The sequence below is a fragment of the Plecotus auritus genome, assembly GCF_963455305.1.
Source record: "Plecotus auritus genome assembly, chromosome: 12".
Taxonomy (NCBI): domain Eukaryota; kingdom Metazoa; phylum Chordata; class Mammalia; order Chiroptera; family Vespertilionidae; genus Plecotus; species Plecotus auritus.
The window spans coordinates 26,724,094-26,746,352 of NC_137778.1; the positions used below are offsets into that span (position 1 = coordinate 26,724,094).

The 22,259-nt window shown below is 40.6% G+C and overlaps 1 protein-coding gene across 4 annotated transcripts in view; it reads right to left on the reverse strand.

Moving 5' to 3' along the window:
- The window catches only part of DNM3 (dynamin 3), a 386,126-nt gene that overhangs the window by 239,812 nt on the left and 124,055 nt on the right, over positions 1–22,259 (reverse strand). For all 4 annotated transcript variants that reach the window (XM_080649442.1, XM_080649441.1, XM_080649440.1 and 1 more), the window contains 2 exons: positions 9,855–9,941; positions 5,069–5,139 (listed from right to left, as the gene is read on the reverse strand). In XM_080649442.1, coding sequence (XP_080505568.1) covers positions 5,069–5,139; positions 9,855–9,941 — 158 coding nt within the window. The remainder of the gene's footprint in view (positions 1–5,068; positions 5,140–9,854; positions 9,942–22,259) is intronic.

Genomic DNA, 22,259 nt, shown 5'->3' on the forward strand with positions numbered 1-22,259 from the left:
ACACTTCAGCAGTAACCATGATGCAGAAAATACTAGCAAACTGGCAACATACAAACTAAGGCAGTGGGAGGGGAAAGCCCATCCTTTATACGTTATAGACAAGAGGATTAAAGAGTTGACTGTTTTTTCCTGAGCCAAGGGATTTGCTTAGCAACAGCGAACAGAGTTATCCCCTTTTTCTCTTCTAGAAGCCACCACAGTAGATCACCACCAAGCCGTCAGTTAAGTAGTGTCCACAGACGGAAGGACCCTGAGCAATAGGCTGGATTCTCCACACTCTGCAAGTGTGCCATCCAATGCAGTAGCTAATAGCCATATGTGGCTATTGAAATTAAAACTTTAATTACTATTTAATTTCATTTTTATTTCATTTGCATCTCACTTCTTCTGTTTTACTAGTCACAGTTTGACCACTCAATAGTCACACGCAGCCAGTGGCTACTGTACTGAACAGCCCAGAATAGAAAATATTTCCATCATCTCAGAAAGCTCATTGGACAGTACTGCTCTGAAATAAAGTTCTTTTAGAATGTTTTCTTATTACCCCAAGGATATTATAAAAACATGCTGAGAGTCCCCAGAGTGCGACGTATCACATGCAGGCCTGCCTCCTCCAATCATATGGAAGCCAAAGGGAGAAGGAAGTTGCATTCCCCCTGCAGGATCCTCAGTGCAGTCTCAGGCTAAATATTATGTAAGAAAACCCTTCAGGACGTGCGGCCCTACGAAAGAAGGATGACTCATCTACTAAGATCCATTTTAAGGATGAAGATAAAATTCAAAATAACAGCTCTGAGAACAAAAGAGAATAGAAATCCACTGATTTTTAAAACATTGCTTGGAACACTGGAACATAAAATTTACTAGAAGACATGGCACTCTGGATTGTCCTTGGCAAGTTGTTTAGGTCTGTATTTCCACCTGCATTTAATCCCTAAATTTGTATATGAGTCAAAAGAAGGATCTTGTTCTAATCTAAGGCCTAGGCTTTGATTCCACAAAAGAATGTTCTCAGGTAAGAATATAAACTAGAAACACTGTTATAATAAAATGTGATTACACATGATGGAAATATACACGAAGACTGTGGAGGATTGCTCCGGAATTTGGGGCCAAGGTTCACATATACTGCCTTTAGGCAAATGGCAACCAGCATTCCAGAGGATGAGGAAAGAGATATCATGAATGTCACAACCGGCAAGATTTTCATGGTGCTCATATAACCAGCACTGAAATCTGTCCATTGTGTCATTTCAACTGTGAGAAAACAGGTGCTGGGACCTAACTCCGCAGAAGGAAAAACAGACCTTAGTCTGAAGCTGGTGTCATCAAAACATTAGTCTACTGGTTCCTATCTGGAGCCCAAATGCTTGTAAGCTATTGAACTGCTGACACCTCAGGAAGTCAGAAGTTGAAACTCCTGCCCAAGGAACAAATGCAGAAGAGCATGAGAATGTGAAAATTCACCTCCCCAGGCATTCAGCTAACAAAAGCTTGGTGGCCTTCCTATTCAAAGAGCAGGATTCTTGAGAGAGGGGAAGTGAATGAAGGAACAAATGGAGTAGCTTTGTTTTCTTAAATAATAAAAACTAGTGACATTGTATAAAAAATAAAAAAGACCATGGGGCTATTTGTTTTTTAACAAGGAACAATGACAAATTAAAATCCTTAAATCATGAGGAAAGTTGACATTTTCCTCTGGAAGACCGGACGTTTAGGTTCAGAAACTATATTATAGTTAAAAGATCAAGCTTTCAGAAATCAGGAAATTCCAAAGCAAGCCTACAGCAGCGCTAACTTGGACCCATGACACATGGTACATATTTTACGGTCCATGTTTAACAAATAGCTGGGAAATGGGGGAAAAAATGTTCCACGTATTCAACATGGCAGAGTAAATGCTGTAGCAGGCAGAAGAATTTCAAGATGTCTGAACACTACTCTGAGAATTCCTACTCCATTACTCTACCTTTAGCACTTAGTTTTTTAAATTTTTATAAAAAAATACATGTGTAAAATACTATGCACATCACCATTCTATAAACTTGAGAGGTGGTTCCCCCTCTTTTGACAATTCTCTAAAAATCTCATGAAACAAATTCTTCTTTTCCTCAACTTGAGACCTTAATTTTCTATCTCTGGAACTTAAAAATACTTACATAATTGTCTTCAAGTATGGCTTGATTTTTCTTCCTTGATGGAAACAGCAATCCTGCCAACTTTAAAATTTAGAGCTACAACCATATTTTTAAAAACACAAAAATCCCATAACCCCTCAAAGTAACTATGAAATGAACATTTCTTCATCTTAATACCATTGAAATGTACTCCAACTCAACATACAATGGAAAGAACATCTACCTCTGAGTCTCAGTGCAGAATATCACATTTGGAGATAATATTGGTGACTAAAAATATTCTAGTGGCAATCATACTCCAATCATCAATTTCACAACAAAGTAAAATTGGTACATCACAAATTCCTCTGTGTTTAACAAATAGGTGGAAAATGTGTGTGTGTGAATGTGTCTGTATCTGTGTGTGTCTGTGTGTGTGTGTGTGTGTATATGTATACCACTTTCTCATTTTTACAGACTACACCCCAGTTCTCAAAAGCAGTTTCACAACACCTCATTAATTTGATCTCCTGACAATCCTAAAAGGTATACGATGGGGGATTATTTATTATTCCACTTGATAGAGCAGTAAACTGAGCTACAGAAAGGCTAAGCGACTTGGCAAAGCCCAAAGCTCATCAGCGGCAAATCCTGGAAAACTGATCAGACGGCTGACTCCCAGACCTGGCCTTCAAAAGGAAGTTCAGGTGCGAGTTTCAACTCGATGCAAAATGTGCAAAGCTGCCCCACTTCTAACGTGGTCTGAACAAGGCTTCTTTTTTTCTCCAACATCATAACGGCTTATAGTCTATCTCTGGGCTGGAAAAATGGGGGCAGTCGCCTGGATTACAGAGACTGCACGGAAAGGCTGCATTTGAAAGTGTTTACATTTGCAACACTATACGCTTTTGAAAGCCTCGTCAATATAATGCTATAGTCTAACAGCTTCTGAGGTGAAGTAAACTCTGCATCATTTATCTTTGAAAAGAAGTTAAAAAAGTAAGCAAGCAAGTGTTTCAAGAAGAGTCTAGGCTGGAATTTAAATTGTAGCACTGGTTACAAAACTTGTTCAAAATGTGAATTTTCCCAAATGGATTATGACTTTGTCTACATTTTCTCCTTGGCTCAGGAGACCACAACGAGGTGGCGAGGCAATGTCCCTTTCACTGTTCAGTTATGGGCTCGAGTTTACATCTAACTAGCATTTGTCATCAATAAAAATCACTTTTAAAGGCAGCATTCCTGTTCTTTAAAATTACTCAAGGATTTGTTTTTCTTTTCAATTTCTCAAGGAAGCAAGAGAAGGGAATGGAGAATGTGCCAACTTAAAAAGTTACATGTGTTTCTCTATATTTTTCAATTATTAGGCAAGCTCCCAACAGACAAAAAATGATTTTTTTCTTTCTTTTTCTTGTATTTTTCCCCCAAGAGTAGAGCTTGGCACAGGCCACATGGTGGTCACAGACTGTGCGCAAACCAGGCAGAATTTCTCAGGTCCCCTCTTCCAGGATGATGGACAAGGAGGCATCTCAGAGTCCAGGCTTCCTCCCACAGGGGACCTACAGGAGGAAGTGAGCAGTGCAGTTGGGGGAGCCATCGGGGCTAAAGGGAGGGGTGGGTCTGTGTGGACAGTGTCACTACCAAGACAACTGACCATAGGAACAAATTCAACACTGTGTTCTAACACCTCCACACACAGGTCACAGACAAAACAGTGGAGGAAAAACATCTACTGCACAACAGTAGCCGCCGCTGGATTCCAAATATATGTACACCATTGGTTCGGCATCACAACCACAGCCAACTTTACAAGGAGACAATCTGCTGTTGGATAATTGAGCCTTTCCTCCCTAAAACATGTCTGTCAGTTCCTCAGCCAGGATTTAGTCTAAATCACATGATTTACATTCTGTTTCTTTTCAATCAGATTGTAATTGGCTTTACATTTTGTTGTGTTTTATTTTTCATTTGCCCCTGTTCTTGAATACATGGTTCAAATACATAGCCCCCCCCTTTATTTTTTATATAAAACAGACTATATTTTATATATTTGAATTTCGAACTATTTACATGCCACAAGTACATTTTAGAGTTAGAATCAAACAAAAACTAGTTCCACTCTAGGACAGGAAAAAATGGTGGGTGCCACACTAATAACCAGCCCTGAATAACTAAGCATGTCTACATAGTGATATCTGTGAATGTAGAGATAGAGTATTAGAATATAACAAGCCCTGGCTGGTAGCTAAGTTGGTTATTGTCCTAATAAGTCAAGGTGCTGGGTTCAATTCCAGGTCAGGTCACATACAAGAATAAACCAATGAATTCATAAATGAGTGGAACAACAAACCAATGTTGTTGTTTTTTCCTCTCTCTTCCTCTCACAAAATCAATAAAGAAAAAAATTTTTTAAGAATATAATAAAATACATGTATGATAAAATAGCAACATAAGAACAAGCTTATATAAGATATGTATTATAGAAAAGAGAATATTCACCCCCTATAATTACATCTAAGTTCACAAAAGACCGTTTTTTAAAAAAATAGGCTCTATATTCTAACTTATGAATATTGAAATAGCTGTATCTTGTGAACCGCACTTGCTATTTCAAATTAATGTGAGAAACTGTTCCCAAACGTATTTTAAATGTGCATCTGTTACTGCTTATCTATGGGAGTTCAAGTACAAACTGCGGATGGTCATCCAAAAGCAATGAGTATCTAAGACACATGTGACCCACATGCTGTGCAACCAAGGAACCAACTACTTCATGGAGAGAGCATGGCCCATGGCCATAAGGCTCACACCTCTCTAACAGGATGGCTCAGATTTAACCTTGACCCAGAATGCACTCTCAAGAGGTGGTGGGGTTGTGGGAGAAATTCCTAATGTGTATTCTAAACAGACCAGCAGGAGGAACGCACGCAGCAATCGAGTCTTCCACCTACTTTGCGAAGCCAATGAAATCCTCGTGGTTGGTGTTGATGTAGGAGACTTGAATGTCAATCAATAGTAGTACCTGTAAGTCGAAGAGAAACACTTCAGTGAAATCCATCTTACATGTTCTCAAACACTAAAGTCAGCAATTGCCTGCAAATTATCTGCATAGAATTTTTAAAGGATGCTTCAGTGAGAATGAAAAGGTGCATTCATTTTTTGGTTCATTAAACTCGTAATTTTTACTCTAAATTTAGAAATTGAAAATCTCCATGAAAAGTCTGATTCCCACAAGAGGACAATAGCATTATAATTGCTAGGCATGCACTCTTGGCCAGCTTAACACAGAACCTAGAATTATTCTCTTCCTCTAAAATGTAGGCATGATGTTCAAAAGAAGGGCATGTATGTTAAATAGGACACACATGTATAAAAGGACACATGGCAAGGCCAGTGAGGAGCTGTTCAGAGCTTCCTGCTCCCATAGACACCATATGTTAGCCCTAAAATAGCAATATCCTCTCCTGTTTTTCCTCTCCTCTTCTATCTCGTTAAGCTCCCTATAAGCAAGCAGAAGTACCTCACTGACTCACTCAAAAATGCAATATACAAATAAATAGAAAGCCTTCTTGAGATCAATAAGCTTCATCATCACAGCAAAACTTCAGTCAGTTCTCTGCTAAAAGATCACCTCATCAGGGGATCCTCTCGGCCCGTTCTGTCTAAATTAGCACTCTTCTTACTCTCTGTCCTATGACTCGAGCTCGTTTTCCTTTTGTAGCACTACCACTAGCTGACATAGGAAGTTTTTACAAATCGACTTAATGGACCCCATCTGCTGTAGCCACTACTATATCCCAGGGACTAGAACATAGCCTGAATCCAGCCAAGATTTGTCAAGGAATGAAGTGGATACATGTTCCAGTAAACATGAAAATGTACTGATCACAAGATGCTTATACAAACTCTAAGTCCGAGACTTGGAAGGTCCCTCTGTAGAAAACATTCTTCAGTGGGAGACAAGGAGACTTAGAGAACAAGAAGAGAGTGGGACAAGCAGAAACTATAAGAGAGCTTTATTCCAGAGTTATTCAAAACTGCCCTCCCCTTCCTAAGTTTCCTTTTTGTTCTCCCAACAGTCCCCATGTCTTCCTAGAATGCTGACTTTTGTTGGTAGGGAGCAATGCTTAAGAATTCTTGCCTATGTACCTCCAGAGCTCTGCTCCTAGACTTTGTTGAGTGAACTTTTAATGACCTCAATGACCCCACGCTGCCTCCCTCCACTGAAGGTGACACTGGAGCGCAGCAGAGCACTCACGGTAAAGCTCACTGACACAGTCTACACATCGCTCTCCCATGGGACCTTCCTTAGGGAAGACTTCTTCCATGACCCTCGCCCTCCTCTGGGATGAATGATGATGTTACTCTCATGTAGCCTATGTGTCGTATTTTACGTATACTGCAGCCTACACTTCGTATTTGTGGTGTTTAGCACCAATTAATCACTTGTCTGTTTGCATCCCTTGTCAGCTTCAGAGGAACAGGGATTACATTTGTCTTGTTCACCACTTCATCCCCAGAACCTAGCACAATACACATAGCAAGTGTCCAATAAATCCCTGTGGCTGTAAATTTTAGAACTATCTCCCAGCTCCGAACAACAGCTTGTTTTCAAGTGCACAACTTATTCCCATGTAATTAGTATGTGGTCATGGTTTCTCATGCACTACCCAATGCTGTGGGCTCTGAGGCTCTGCTTTTGTGGGGAATCTCAACTGGTCCCCTCACCAAATCCTGCTGTGAGTCCCAAGAGGACCTTCCAAAATGAGTAAATGGATCACCCCAAACCCACCCTCACTTCCAAACATAAAGTTAAAGCTACTAGGCCAGAAACATCATACTTGTATGAAAAATTTCCTACCATCAGATAGTTTGGTTTCTCCTGTAAATGAAGACAACTGAAGAGTTAGGAAGAGTGATCTTTATTAGATTATCTGTGGTAGTGCCTCTATTCTTCCTATACTGAAGCCAGATTCTGCTATACTCTCAAATCCACTTGGTCAGAGTTTATATGAAAAAAAAACATCAAATTGAAGCACAAGTCAATTGTTACCAACATAAAGAGCAAAATATCTACATAATTCTCAACATTGCCAAGGGCTGTCATGAATGTCTTGGACGTTCTCGCACATTCACTTGGACTGCAGTGTAGGAAAAAAAGTGGAAAAAATAAAAACTACGGCTGTTCTCATTCATATTCCTGGAAACTAGGAGTCTGTGTTCATCCTAGGAAAAGAGCCAGGTCACATATGGGGGATGAAAAGAGTACATTTTTTTCTCACTTTTTTCACTTCCTCAGAGTTTCTCAGTGCCTTTCTCACCCACAGTTATTGAATATGGAGTTGAAGAAAAGTAAAGCTATCCTTGGGGACACTCATCGCCCACAAAGCTGACCACTTCAACATGCACTCTCATGTTTGGGAGCACCTGGGATAATTGCAGGCACATACAGGTACTCAAAAGCCCTCTGTTTTAGAAAAAAATTCACAGACTGATTTATGGGTTTCCATATTTTTAATTTTGAAGAATTTTTCCTCCCACAAAGCTGCCAGAGCAGAAGTTTGTAATAGTTCCATTTAAAATATATATATAAGAACACCTCTAAACAGTTCTAGTGCAGAGGCCTGAGGACACTGGCCACTCGATCACCACAGGGGCAGGGGTGGGGGGCACCAAGGCAGTATGTAGTGCAGGACGCAGATGTGAGAGCTGTGCAAATGGACATGTTCACACGGCCGAACCAGGCGTGCTTCCACATAGGTCCCTGTCAGAGGTGGCAAGTGTTAGCTTCCTCGGGCCACCTGAAGTGGTCACTTGGGAGGAGACACCCACCCATCTCGTCTCCCCCTTGGAGAGTTGATTAATCGGCATGTAAGAGTTACAGAGGAAAGACAAGGTCCCTTGCAAGGAGAAAAGGTCATTCTTCCTCATAACCACTGTATCATGGCTCTTTGGGAAAAACAACTAAAATGATGGATGAGCTGCAGCCATATTTGGGTTATTGCGTCTCATCCTCACAAAATGCCTGTGGTTAACTACCATCATGATCCCACTGGAAGGTGAGGAAACCGAGGTGGGAAGATGTCCACATAACCTATTTTTTACACAGCAAGTAAATGGAAGATCTGGGTTTGAACTCGGGCCGGGGAAACCCGGGGCCCACAGTCCTAACAACGCCAAGAAACAGGAAGACATTAACAACTCAGTTAGATATGAACACAAAGATAATAATGATACTACTTTGCCCTCAATATTGTTATCTCAGGGAAGAGCTAAGTAGGATATAGTATCATTTAAATTTTCTAGAATAAAGCCACTAAATTAAAATGGTTATGCATTTACTCAAAGTCAGTTCTCGCACAGTTGACTAGAACCTAAGTGTTCTTGGTCGGGCAGCAGCCATGACATTAGGTGTGGGGAAACTTCGGGTCTCAGCATGACATATGTGGATTTGATTTCACTGGCTCCTGAGTTAACATTGATTTTATTTATCCCTGCTAAGTCACAAAGCCTATTTGCTCCACTTTTGGCTCTCCACAGGTGTGAATGTTGGAAAACAAGTGAAAACTATGAATAACGATTAATGAACTTTCAAAGCACTAAGATAAAAAGTAGTGGTAATGAATCTGCAGCTCAGCGAGAGAACAGTACTGCTGGGCCTCCAGCCCCGCCCTCCACTTTGTCCCTCCACCCCACCCTCTCACCTCAGCCTCCACTGCACGTGTTCCCTGTGCTCTGTCTCTCTCTCTCTTCTATTCTGCCTTCCTCCTCTTCCCACTCACCTGAGAACCACAAAATCTTGCCATTATAACTTCTAGAGGACTTCCTGGAGCACACAGGCCTACATCCCCATGTCATACATGAGAAAACAGGTCCTAGAGTGATTTGATAAGGACAAGCTGTGACTTTGTGAGAACAGGGTACTCGCCCTGCTGTCACACCTGCAGCTGTGTCCTGGCCTCTACCAGCATCTGAAAACCATCATGTTCCCCATTATAATGTCTTATAAATAACAGAAAAAAATCCACCTAAATTTAAGAAGCTTTTATCTTCCTGGAGTCCTTCCCTTTTTTTAATGAGTTATCTTCACTTGAAAAGAATCTTTTGGATTCACAGAGCCAAGCTGGAATTGGAAGACAATTTCAAGGTCAATTCTTACACACCATATTCTTCTACAAAATAGTTTAGAAATGTTTAAAGGAGCTGTTCTGAAAAGTTTTTATTTTTCAATGAAAGGTTCCCTGGGTATGCTAATGAGTAGCTTTGTCCATTATTCTCAAAGAAAATCAGAACACTGAATATTTTGCATAGCATTTTAGGAATTTAGGACTATCTTGGCTCCCATCTCTGGGCCCATCAAAATTTTAAAAACCCTGTCTTAAGTAAGAAAAAGTGCTGTTTCTGGATTAGTGGTTTTCAAAGTGGACTGTGTACATGCTTGGGGTACACATTATGATCTATGGGGTGCTGAGAAAAAATAATGGAACTCCTATTACTGTGTTTTCAATTGTATCCTCCTACTAAAGTCTTTATATTTTTTATATCCTTAACATACACAAGATGCTAGTATAGCAACACATGTATAAAATTTATAAATAAAAAAAATAAACATATGTGGTTATGTTCTAACTATTCTTTTTCCCATTATAATGCCGACTGGTGGAGACCAGCAGACCTCCCTGGGGAGACCTTACACTCCCATGAGGCCCCCGGCCACCAGAGAAGGCCTCTCCTCACCTGGTCCTTGGTCTTCCCTTCCCGCTCCCGAATGTGGTTAGCCACAATCCGCTCCGTTTCCTCGCACAGCCTGGGAAAGTTTGCCAGCTGTCAGGAAAAACAGATCTGAGCGTTAATACTCCAAAAGTTAGATCACAAAAAAAAGAAGACGAGATAAATTATTTATTTTATAAAAGATATGCATCACAATTCTGGAAGCAGGAGTGGAATACTCTAGAGAATGGTGGAGTGAGAGAAGGGGCTCCTCGAGCTATAACCAGAGGTAACTATAGTACCCAGAGGAAACTTCTCTACAAAGAAACAGAAGCCCAGATACCATGTAGCACTATGCTCTACAGAGTTAGCACCTGAGAAAGGACAAAGATGAAGGGGACTGGAATGAGCATGAAAAGATGACAATGACTGGCAGGGCTCACCCTGTCTCAGGCTGTGTGCTAAACTCCTCATGAATTAACTCATTAAAAAATCACAACAATCAAAATAATAGATCCTACTAAGCCCATTTTGTAGAGGAGAAAAGCAAAGCACAGAGTGGTTAAGTAACTTGCCCAAGACTAAACAGCTTAAAATTGATGGGTCCAAGATTCCAACCGATATCTCAGACTCCGGAGCAGGGTCTTGTCTGTCACCCTTTTGATGATGATCCATTCCAGAAACCACAAAGATCATTTCATTTATTTTTAATTCTTCCCCAAGAGTTATATTTGCATATACATATTTTTGGCAAAACTGTAGAAATTATGCATTTCAATCACTTATACCAGTGTTCGGCAAACTCATTAGTCAACAGAGCCGAATATCAATAGCACAACGATTGAAATTTCTTTTGAGAGCAAATTTTTTTAAACTTAAACTTCTTCTAACGCCACTTCTTCAAAATAGACTCGCCCAGGCCGTGGTATTTTGTGGAAGAGCCACACTCAAGGGACCAAAGAGCCGCATGTGGCTAGCAAGCCGCAGTTTGCCGACCACTGACTTATACCATCTAAATTATGCAAATAATTGTCCGAAATCTAGTCTGCAAAAGTGAATGAATGAATTACAGTTGTTTTCAACATGCGGAAGAAAAAGAATGGGATGAATGAGGATGTTTAAAGAACCCTAATCTAGAAGAGGACTTAGTCAGGGAAAGCTGTGTGAGAACAGTTGTGGGACAATGGAGCTTGCCAGGCACAGGAACATGTGTTGGGGACAGTGGCAACGAATGGTGAAAGAAGTAAAAGGTCAGGTTCTTGCTATTCATCACTTTGAATATGCCTTGCCACTCCCTTCTGGCCTGAATAGTTTCTGTTGAGAAATCAGCTGACACTCCCTTGTAGGTAACCATTTTTCTCTTGCTGCTTTTAAGATTCTCTCTTTGTCTTTTGCCCTTGGCATTTTAATTATGGTGTGTCTTGGTGTGGTCCTCTTTAGATTCCTATTGTTTGGGGTTCTGTGCGCTTCCTGGACTTGTAAGTCTATTCCTTTCACCAGGTAGGGGAAGTTTTCTGTCATTATTTCTTCAAATAGGTTTTCAATATCTTGCTCTCTCTCCTCTTCTGGCACCCCCATAATTCGGATGTTGGCATACCTGAAGTTGTCCCAGAGGCTCCTTACACTATCTTCAGCAAGAAATATTTAAAGTGATGAATAGCAAGAACCTACAAACAAGATTACTCTACCCAGCAAAGCTATCATTTAGAACTGAAGGTCAGATAGAGCTTCACAGACAAGAAAAAGCTAAAGTTCATCACCACCAAACCAGGATTATATGAAATGCTGAAGAGTATTCTTGAAGAAGAGGAAGAAGAAAAAGGTAAAGATAAAAAAAATATGAACAATAAAGTGACAACAAATACATATCTATCAATAATTGAATCTAAAAATCAAATGAATAAGAAATTTGAGACCTTAGAGGCTTTCATGCCTAAATTATGACAGTGAGGCTTCCAATAAAATGGTGAATGGAATAGAATGAGGGGCATGGAAATGGAACTGACTGACAATTCTCAGAGGGAAGGGGGTGTGGGGGGATGCAGGAAGAGATTAGACAAAGATCTTATATGCATGTATGCATTACCTATGGACAGACAATAGGATGACGAGGGCCTGGAGTGGGGTGGGAACTGGGTGGAGAGAAGCTATGGGGGGGGGGGAGGAAAGACAGACATCTGTAATAATCTCAACAATAAAGATTAATTAAAAATAAGAAGTAAAAGGTCAGCACAGACAGGGATGAGGATGGTTTTAGGCAAAGCTAGAATGGTAAGCAGGGGCAGATCAGGCAGAAGTAAAATCAAAATGTTTTTGCTGGCTCTCTAATGCAATGCTCCTGTCCCAATTCTTTGTAATCCACAATGGAACATCCTACTGATATTCAAACGACTTCTGATTAGACTTTCTGCCACTTGTTTCATTAGCTCAGGGTGCACAGCCCTTTACTTAGTTTTAAAAGATACTAGTTTGCCTGGCTAAGTGGCTCATTTGGTTGGGCAGCATCCCGTGCACCAAAAGGTCGCCTATTCAGTTCCTGGTCAGGGCACATGACCGGGATGTGGGTTCGATCCCTCAATTGATGTTATGCTCTCACATCCATGTTTCTCCCTCTCTCTCCAAAATTAAAAATAAATAAAAATAAATAAATAAATAAAAATGCCCTAGCCGGTTTGGCTCAGTGGATAGAGCATCAGCCTGCAAATTGAAAGGTCCTGGGTTCAGTTCCGGTCAAGGGCACAATGCCCAGGTCGTGGGCTCGATCCCCAATAGGGGGCGTGCAAGGGGGCAGCCGATCAATGATTGTCTCTCATCACTGATGTTTCTATCTTTTCCTCTCTCCCTTCCTCTCTGAAATCAATAAAAATATATTAAAAAATAAATAAATAAAAGATACTAGAGTTTGACTGTACATTCATTTCCTCTGATTGCTCATTCATTCCCTCATCTCTTCTATGTCTCTTGCTTAAGATGCAATACATTTTCTCAATTTAAATCATTCAAATTTTTAACCTCTTTCACTATGGATGCTGAATTAAAAGCCTACAGTTGTATGAAGTTTACAAAGTCATCAAAATTCTAATCACATAGGTCAAAATATTGATCTAGAAGACACCATCTTCAGACCTTTAGTCTCATATTCATTATTTAAATATTCTGGTAAATTGATTTATATAGGATCAAGGAATTAAGGATTTACTATTGGCTATAATCGTTTTATATATCTAAATTTATTTTATATTAGTCCTTCATTGAACAAACATTCACTGAGCCCGTGCTATAGGCCAACTGTAGGTTCAGTTGACGTCAAAGCACCTGATTTTAAAAACCTTACAGTCCCATGTGGCAGGTTGACTGTATAGATCAAGTCTAACTCAAAAAAATAAATGGTTTATAAAAAGCAAGAAAAAGAGAAAGAAATAAATGACCAAACCTTCTCTGAAGAGACCTTAGAGGATTTCATGCCTAAATTATGATAGTGAGGCTTCCAAACAAAACCGGCCATCTATCAAATGGTAAATTACTTCTACATAGTTTATTATTCAAATTACATTGAATATTCTTAAAAAGGAAGAGATTAAAAAACAATATATATAATTTTAGTGATCAAAACTTTAAATACAGAATTCTAAGAAAAAAGTTTAATTGTACATATTCTGAGAGAAAGCAGTGCCATAATTTTTAAAAATACACATAAAAATGTTTTAATAAAATCCAGTGTTTTGAGTTATTTAGGGTAATGTTTAATTATTTTGGTGGGACCTCAATATAAAATTTTAATTTTAAGCATGAACCACTTTTACCCTAGAGGGGGGAAAAAATCACTTGAAAGACATTTCTATCCAATAAAACAAAAATTACACACTTATTAAATTTATTAACCATTGATTAATCAAATCATGAGAGCCATGCTATCAGATTTCCCTTGGAACAGGCATGAGACCAGGCAAAATTTCCATACCTTCAAGAGTAACTAGTTCGATGCCTTAAGCAAAGACTCAGGTCATTAGGTAGCCATCTGTTCATAGTTCCATAGCACACATCACTGAGAAAATAAACTAAAACCAGAACAAAACGTTTTTTATGCACATGACTTGAGAGTTGATTGGTTTGGCTGAACTACAGATATGGGCTCTGTTTTGATCAAAAAGCTATAAACTTTCCACTGTTAGCCACTCACTACAAACAGAGCAGCAATAATGATTTTACTGCTCCTAAAAGTACACAATAATTTTATTCCATTTCTGTCTATTAAAACCTGCCCCCAAATCCCTAGTAATCCTTTAGCTATATATAACATAATGTTGTATTTACTCAGGAGATGAAAAAAGTGCTTACCTGGGCACAACAAATTTGTTATTTTAAAAAAGGAAAAACAGAAGCATTTACAAAGGTGATCAAAGATGAGAAACAATTCTATTATAAAGAGGTCGAGAAATTGTGCAGGGGTAAATAGGAAAATATGTTATAAAGTGTTCTAAATTTCAGGAGTGGCATACAGGAAGTCTCAGAAGACCTAAGTGAAGCTGATAGAATGGAGACACCAGGTCCCATTCCGTGGCCTTGGGGAAAGCAATCGAAGAGGAAACAATACTGTTAGCTCTCCTTTTCCATGTAGACAAATCTTAGATCTCTAAAGGTCAAATGTTTTCGATAATTGGTGGGAGAAATGATGTGATATATACAGGAAGACCACATGTGGTATGTTGGTATGTGCATCCATCATATACCTCACATACCATTTCTTTAAGCAGAGACATGAAAACTCATGTTATTTAGCAAATGCTAAGGAATAAAACCAACAGGTCAAGCCGGGGCGAAGTAAAACTAAAAGGTATTCAGAAGAGACATAACCTTGCTAAGTAATTCAAAAAGTACCCAAACAAGAGGTCAGAGTGGGGGTGACACTATATCAAAATAATACCCAAAGATAATAAACAGGTTTTCATCTCTTTCCAAGTTTATCTCTGGTAGACATATTAATGAGTGGTTAAAAAGAAAAATCAAAACAGAAAGAGGAAAAGCAGGGGTAATGGTAAATTATAAATTAAGAATTAATTACAAAGATCATAAATCCTTTAATGATTTGTGGGATTAAAAGATGAGATTACTGAAATATTAGCCATAAAAAAGAAGAAAATCTTGCCATTTCCCACAATATGGATGGGCCTTGAGGACATTATGTTAAGTGAAATAAGTCAGACAGAGAAAGACCAATATTGTATGATCTTACTTATAAATCAGAAACAGACAGAAAGACCAAGCTCATAGATACAGAGAACAGTTTATTGGTGGTTATCAGAGTCCAGGAAGGGTTGGGTGGGCAAATGGGTAAAGGGAATCAAAGGTACAAGCTTCCAGTTACAAAATAAATAAATCCTGGGGATGTAATATACACTATGATGACTATATATATAAAAGACTAACATGCTAAGTGTCTGACCATCCGACCAGTCGCTATGATGTGCACTGACCACCAGGGGGCAGATGCTCAACACAGGAGCTGCCGTGACGCACACTGGCCATTTGCAAAGAAACGGCACTGTGGACCTGGTGCCCACTCGGCAACACTCGGCTTCCCCCAAGTGGGATACAGGCCCCCCCACGACCCCAGAGTGACACCCTACCAAATCGCAGCCAATGCTGCTGAGACCCATGGCACAAAATGCGGCCCACACCCAGCCCAGCCCAGAAACGATGGCTTTGGTTGCCAGATAATGATGTCACATAGCAATGCCCGGCTTCTGTCCCCAGCGACTAGCCTCCTTGGAGTTTCTTCAACACAGGAACACGACTTGTTTTACAGCCAGGTGGAAACATTTTACACTTAAACCAAATGTCTGTGAAGCGTTTTTCCCTGCTTCATCTCACTTGATCCTCACAGAAGTCATGGAGTAGGTAGATAGAAGACTCAGTGGAATCCTATTTTCTTTTTCATTAGCCAGAAAACAGAGATTTAGAAAGCTTAGAAACTTGACCCGACTGAAAAGAAGAAATGGTGGACCTTGAAAATGACTTTGGGTTTTCTCACTGCACAGAATATAGTCAAACACTGCTGCAGTTAAATATTTTACCCTTTGTTTTCCCTGCGTGATCTACAATAATAATCTGCTTCATGTTGATATTTACTGCTGTGTTGCTGACAATTACCTGAAAGAGAAGTCGGGGTGCTTTACTGAGCTGGAAAAAGTTTAGCTAAATTAGAAAGCAGGTCTAATTAAGCAAGTTTATTCTATATATATAAAAGGCTAATACATATAAAGCTCTCACTAGCACCAATCATACAAGGGTGTTTCAATATGTCATTGTCAATTGTGAATTTGGTTGATACTTCTATTATAAAGAAAGGACAAATAACGATATTAAAATATTTATTCTAATTAATTTCCTTTCAATGTGCACGAATTCGTGCACCAGGCCTCTAGTAGTTAATAATACTGTATGGTCCATATAAAAGTTGCTAAGAGAGAATATCCTAAAATTTCTCATCTCAAGAATAAAAATGTTTTGTAACTATATGTGGTGATGAATCTTAACTAGACCTATTGTGAGGATCACTTCATGATGTATTTAAATATCAAATCATTATTGTTATACATCTAAAACTAATGCAGTGCTACATGCCAATTACATCTCAATTTTTAAAAAGGGTTTAAGAAACAGGCAACACCAACATCAAAAAGGTGCTGTTCCCACCCCTTACAAGCCAAATCCCAGGCTTGAATTCCCTATAATACCCAATAAAAGGTTTGTACTTTAATAATCAGCCTGATTTGAAACCTGAGTACCATGACCTATTACTCGAAGCATCTACTATACACAGAGCACAACCCCGTCTGTGTGACTGGGCAGCTGTTAGAGGAGGTGGAATGCCAGCCTTTTAACAGAGTCAAAACCACAGTAGAGAGAAAACCTATCTGAACAGGGTGATGTGTCACTCTTCTCTTTCATCCTACAACCTTTCATGGAAAGTTAACCAAGTGGCAGCTTCAGCCAACCATTACCTGCCGAGTCAATGAGATGTGATTCGTGTATTCTTTGGATCGTTCATTCAATGGTTATTGTTGAAAACCTGGCTGTTTAAGGGCTGGAAATAGTGATTAGCTTAGTAACCCAAGTTGCTAAGTTATGGAGCTTACACTCTCAAGTCTCTGAATCGTCCTCCTCTACCACCACCAAAACAACAACAACAGGCATATATTGTATAACTTATGTGGTCATGTGTGCCATAAAGGAAAACAAAGTTTGGTAAGTAGATGAACAGTGATGTGTGTGCGCGCACGCGCACACACACGCACACAACCGTAAATTCTAGAAGAGTCAGAGAAAGACTGTGATTGGGTGGCATTTGAGCAGAAACTGGAAGGAAGCAAGGGTGTGAGCTGTGCAGGTATCTTGAGGCAGAGGATTTCCCACCCTGGGAATGAGAAGTGCAAAGACCCTGCTACCATGTCCCCTTGACCTGTTGAAGAAACAAGGACCCAGCGTAGCTGGAGTGGACGGAGGGAAGGGGAGAGTGGGAGGAGTTCAGAGATGGAAAGGGCAAGTCATTGGAGGCCTTCGAAAGCCACGGCCAAGACTTCGGAGTCAACGTTTAGTTAGTTGTAGGTATTCAGGCCAGATATTTACTCACCTAACATGCCACAAAACCCAGCATCTCTTCTCGCAGACCTTTTTAATGAAAACTTTCTCTGTATTTCTAACAAACAACTAAGGTATCTTTCTTATTTCTTTGCAAAGCTTTTTTTCTTTTTTTCTCAGCAGTGGAAAAAAAAAATCAATTAATTGGTCTGATGGAGATCCAAGAATGTGGTTTCCCAAGAGGCCAATAAATGGCACAGTTGCTAAAGTGTGGTTGAAAAAACAAGATGTTCCTCTCTGTATTTCCTGAAAAGAACCTTAGCACCCCGTGATGATGCTCTAGAGGAGAGGAGGTAAGAAAAGCAGCTGGAAGCAGATGCCCAGAAAAGTCCGAAGTGGAGATGTTCCTGGAGAGAAGCCAGACAGCTCATAAAGCTCGAATGTTCCTGCCCTATCCTCCCAGAGACAACAGTGAGGAACAGCACAGAGGAAGTGCAGGTTAGAATCTAGCTCTGTGCTTTGTTATTTGAACACACATAATTCCCATGTTTTCTACTGATGTTTGTTTACGTGGTTTAAGAAAGAGAAATTAAATATTTTACACATAAGGCATGCACCATGAGGACCTGAAAATGAAAATACTGTTGTTTTACATATAAAGTCACAATACAGCTAGAGCAACTATACGTTCCAGGGGTCCTCAAACTTTTTAAACAGGGGGCCAGTTCACTGTCCCTCAGACCGTTGGAGGGCCGGACTATAGTTTAAAAAAAACAACAACTATGAACAAATTCCTATGCGCACTGCGGGCCCGGGACGAGTCGGCTGCTAAGCAGGACAGGCAGTGGCACCCGGCGGGCCGGATAAATGTCCTCGGCGGGCCGCATGTGGCCCGCGGGCCATAGTTTGAGGACGCCTGCGTTAGACTGACCAGGGGAGTCTTAGTTCACTCCTATTATTCCAGGGAAAGTGTTAATCGCTCCCCTTTCAATTTCAGAACTGAACTGTGTTAGATGATAAATTGTATGGTCACCTTTCTGTGGCTCATGTGCAAAGGGGTCAAGTAATAAAGTCCTGGCATACTCAACTTTAACTGGAATTATTTTGCTTTGCAAAAGATTTTAATAAGACCAGTTCTGAAGTAAAAAAAACTTGTAGATATAATAAGGCCAAACAACAAGAACATCAAAATGAGGAACAAGGCAAAGAAAAGGTATTTGAAAGAAAACCTGTCCCAATTTTCATTTTAAAAAGAATGATAAAAATATTATTTAAAAACGAAGCACAGGTTTCTTTAGCAGCAGGCTCTCCTTTGAACATCTAAATGGTTAGTATTTGTAGAAGGCATCTTATGTACAGTTAGTCATTAGGATAGGTGCCAGGAATACGAAGATAAAAGATACAGCTCTTTTTTAAAAAGGTACTTATAAAAGAAAAACTCATACATACAAACTCACAGTATGGCAATTACCAGAGGGAAAGCAGGGTGGGAGAGGATAAAGGGAGGAAAATGGTGATGGAAAGAGACTTTACTTGAGGTGGTAAATACACAATACAATATACAGATAATGTTTTATAGAATTGCACACCTAAAACATATAATTTCATTAACCAATGTCACCCCAATAAATTCAATGAAAATTTTAAAAATTAAAATAAATAAATAAAAGGCACTTATAATCAGCAAGAGAAGGCATTCACCTAAGCAAAGAAATGACACACAAGTGACAACGCAGTGTCATTATTGCTGTGATGAAGTGAACACCGGGCACCACTGGAAGCCCTGAGAGGCGAGTAAGGATGGGGACCAGGAAGGGCTCACAGATGACCCACAGGAAGATTTTGGGGGAAGAGACAATGATGAACTGGATCTTAAAAAAAGAGAGGAAATGGCAGGTGAAGACAGGCAGGGAAAGAGACATTCTAAACAAAGAGAACCACGTGTGCAAATGCTAAGGGCATAAAAACATTTCCGGAGCATGCAAACCACTCAGAATGACTGGAGCTAGCAGACAGTGACAACAAGTGTGGCCGGAGAAGTATTTAGAGACCAGAGGGCAAAACTACGCACAACCGTGAATGAATGGAACTCTCCCAAGGTATGAAGAGCCAATGAGTAAATACTGAGACAACGGGGAGAACAGATGTCCGTATCATAGAGGGCTACTTTGACAGCTATGGGAGGATGAGTTTGAGAATGGCCAGACTGGTAGAAAGATCAGTTAGGAGGCCAGCGGACTAATTTAGTTTTCTAAGAAAAACTGCTCGGCGTCTTAAGAAAAGAGAGTAGTTGCAGTAGTCTGTAGAGTAGACAGCCTCAGGAAAGAGGCTCAAGCTGAAGTACAGATTTGGGAATCGAGAATATTTTATGTGGCAGCTGGGCTGTGGGAGACGTGCTCTGTCAGGAGAAAGGACAGTGACAGAAGGAAACCAGGAGTCAGTTCCACAGGAGGTCAGTGTGCAGAGGCAGGCCACAGTGGATGAGCTCTTAAAGGAGATGGAAGCGAACCCATGGAAGAAAGAGGACTCAGCTTCAAAAAGAGAGTGGACCACAGTATCAGGGATAAGGATATCATTAGATTTGGCAATCAGTCTCTGGATGACCATGCCATAATTATTTCAGCAGAGTGGTAGGAGGGTGGAAGTCAAATTTCAGAGAGTTAAGGAACTAACTGGAGATGAGGGAGTAAAGAGAGTAAGCATAAACTACCTTTTTTCCCAAGAAGACTGGCCATGAAGAAAAGGAGAGGAATAGGGCAGTAGACAGGATTTGGTTTTTGTTATCAAATCATGGTGTGGTCGCCTTAGCTGGTTTCGCTCAGTGAACAGCGCATCGGCCTGCCGACTGAAGGGTCCCGAGTTCGATTCCAGCCCAGGTTGTGGGCTCTATCCCCAGTAGGGGGCATGCAGGAGGCAGTCAATCAACACTTCTCTCTCATCATTAATGTTTCTATCTCACCCTCTCCCTTCCTCTCTGAAATCAATAAATATATATATTTTTTAAAAATCATACTGGGGTTTCAACTTTCTTCTGATTGGACACAGACTGATAACAATGGTCAGGAAAGAAAATAAAACCAGGAGGAGATGGGTAGGTTGGAAGAAAACAGAGGCCAAAGGATGTTACGGGAGACTTTACAGGAAAGTTAATGCACAATCTTTGGAAGCCACACAAGAAGTAGGCAAATGACAAATGATCTGGGCCCTAGATCCTTTGCGTTTGGGCCAATAAATGCTCTTCAGTGAAGAGAGCTGTAGGGTAAACAGTAATCTTGGGGGAAAAGTGAGGTTTCATTTAAGGCAAACTGTAAAATATTTTGAGAAGACAGTACAAATACACAATCACCACCGATCCAGAGAGCATAATGGAAAGGGCGGTTCAAAGGGTGGACAGCGAAGGACAGAAACCAAGTGTCCAGAACAAGCTGTCTCATCCCATGCCATCAGGACCGACTGCTGCTTTTTCAGTAAATTGGATGCAATGGGAAATGATAAAAAAAAATGATTCATACATACCGTAAACACTTTCTATAACTCAAAACATAAACGTGCACACATGTGCCAACCTTCTGATGTAAGGCCAAGGCCCGTTCCCAGCATATGGATCTGCTGAGAGAAGCTATGCATCTTCTGTCTCCCAAAACCACATCCGTTATCTACAAGTTTGCTTTCTTCAAAGCAGAGGGAGAAGCTGAACGCAGAGCCCATCTAGGTTTGTACGACTCCCCCATGTCTTTTAACCATGTCCCACCTAGACCCAGGCGATGGCAAAGCTTACGTAGCTAACCTTGTATCAAGTTTCTCCAAAGCTGAGTTTTCAGAGGAACAAAACTCGGTTTTTCCTGCATCTGATCACTTTACTTACTCTTCATTTAAACTACATAGTTTATAGAAGAACTACAACTAACTAAACAGGTTTGAGGACGGATGCGACACAAGGGACCCCCAGAAAGAGGCCAGCTTAGCTGGTGGGGCAGCATTGCCTGGGCACCTGGAGGGGCCTTTGGCTGAAGACCTCTGTGCTGAGGGAGACAGGCTGGGTGGCCGATGGAGAATAGAGCATTGGTTAATTCCCTAAGTCAGTGAAGAGGAGTCCAATGAAGAGAGCTTTAACTGGTCAGGAGACAAGACTACGTGCACTTTGAGGGGTAGGCAGGGACAGGGGACGGGGAGTATTATTTATTAACTGGCTTCAGGTTCCCAAATGGAGAGCTGGTGCAGACTGTTTTTTCTCCCCCGGGTGCATGTTTTCCCTTTCCTCAATCCCTTTGCTTCTCTGGCTTATTCTGGAGAACAGAGACTAGGCTGGAAGGAGCCTGGTGGAGAACTGGAGAGGCCTCGAGCTGGTCTGTAGCTCCGGAGCCTCTTCTGGACCCCACACTGGCCATGGAACGCCTTTGCTTTTTTTGCACCGATGTCTAAGACTTCAGCGTGCTTTCCTCTTTCACCACTTACGTCTCTTCTTCATCTGAGTTGTTCTGCCAGTCACTGGGGACCAAAATTCATCTTCATTCACATTATCTGTCTCTCTCATTCTTTCTCCTGCTCCACACTGGATTTCCAGAGAGGTTACTCGTAGTACCATACAGAAAGGGGAAAGCAACAAAACTGACAAACTAGAAGTATCTATTCTTTCAAGAAATGACCAAAGTACCAGTGTTAATGGTAATGGGGCTAGGTCTACCCACCCCAAACATCATCACTAACCCCCTTCCTGCATTTTCTAGTACAGGGCCCTCCTTTCCTGTCCCCATAGAATGGGTGGAATCCAGCACACTTCTGCCAAGTTCCTCAGTGAGGAGTCCCCCGGTTCAATAGGTGTTACAGGTAGTTATGGCCATTGATAGATTA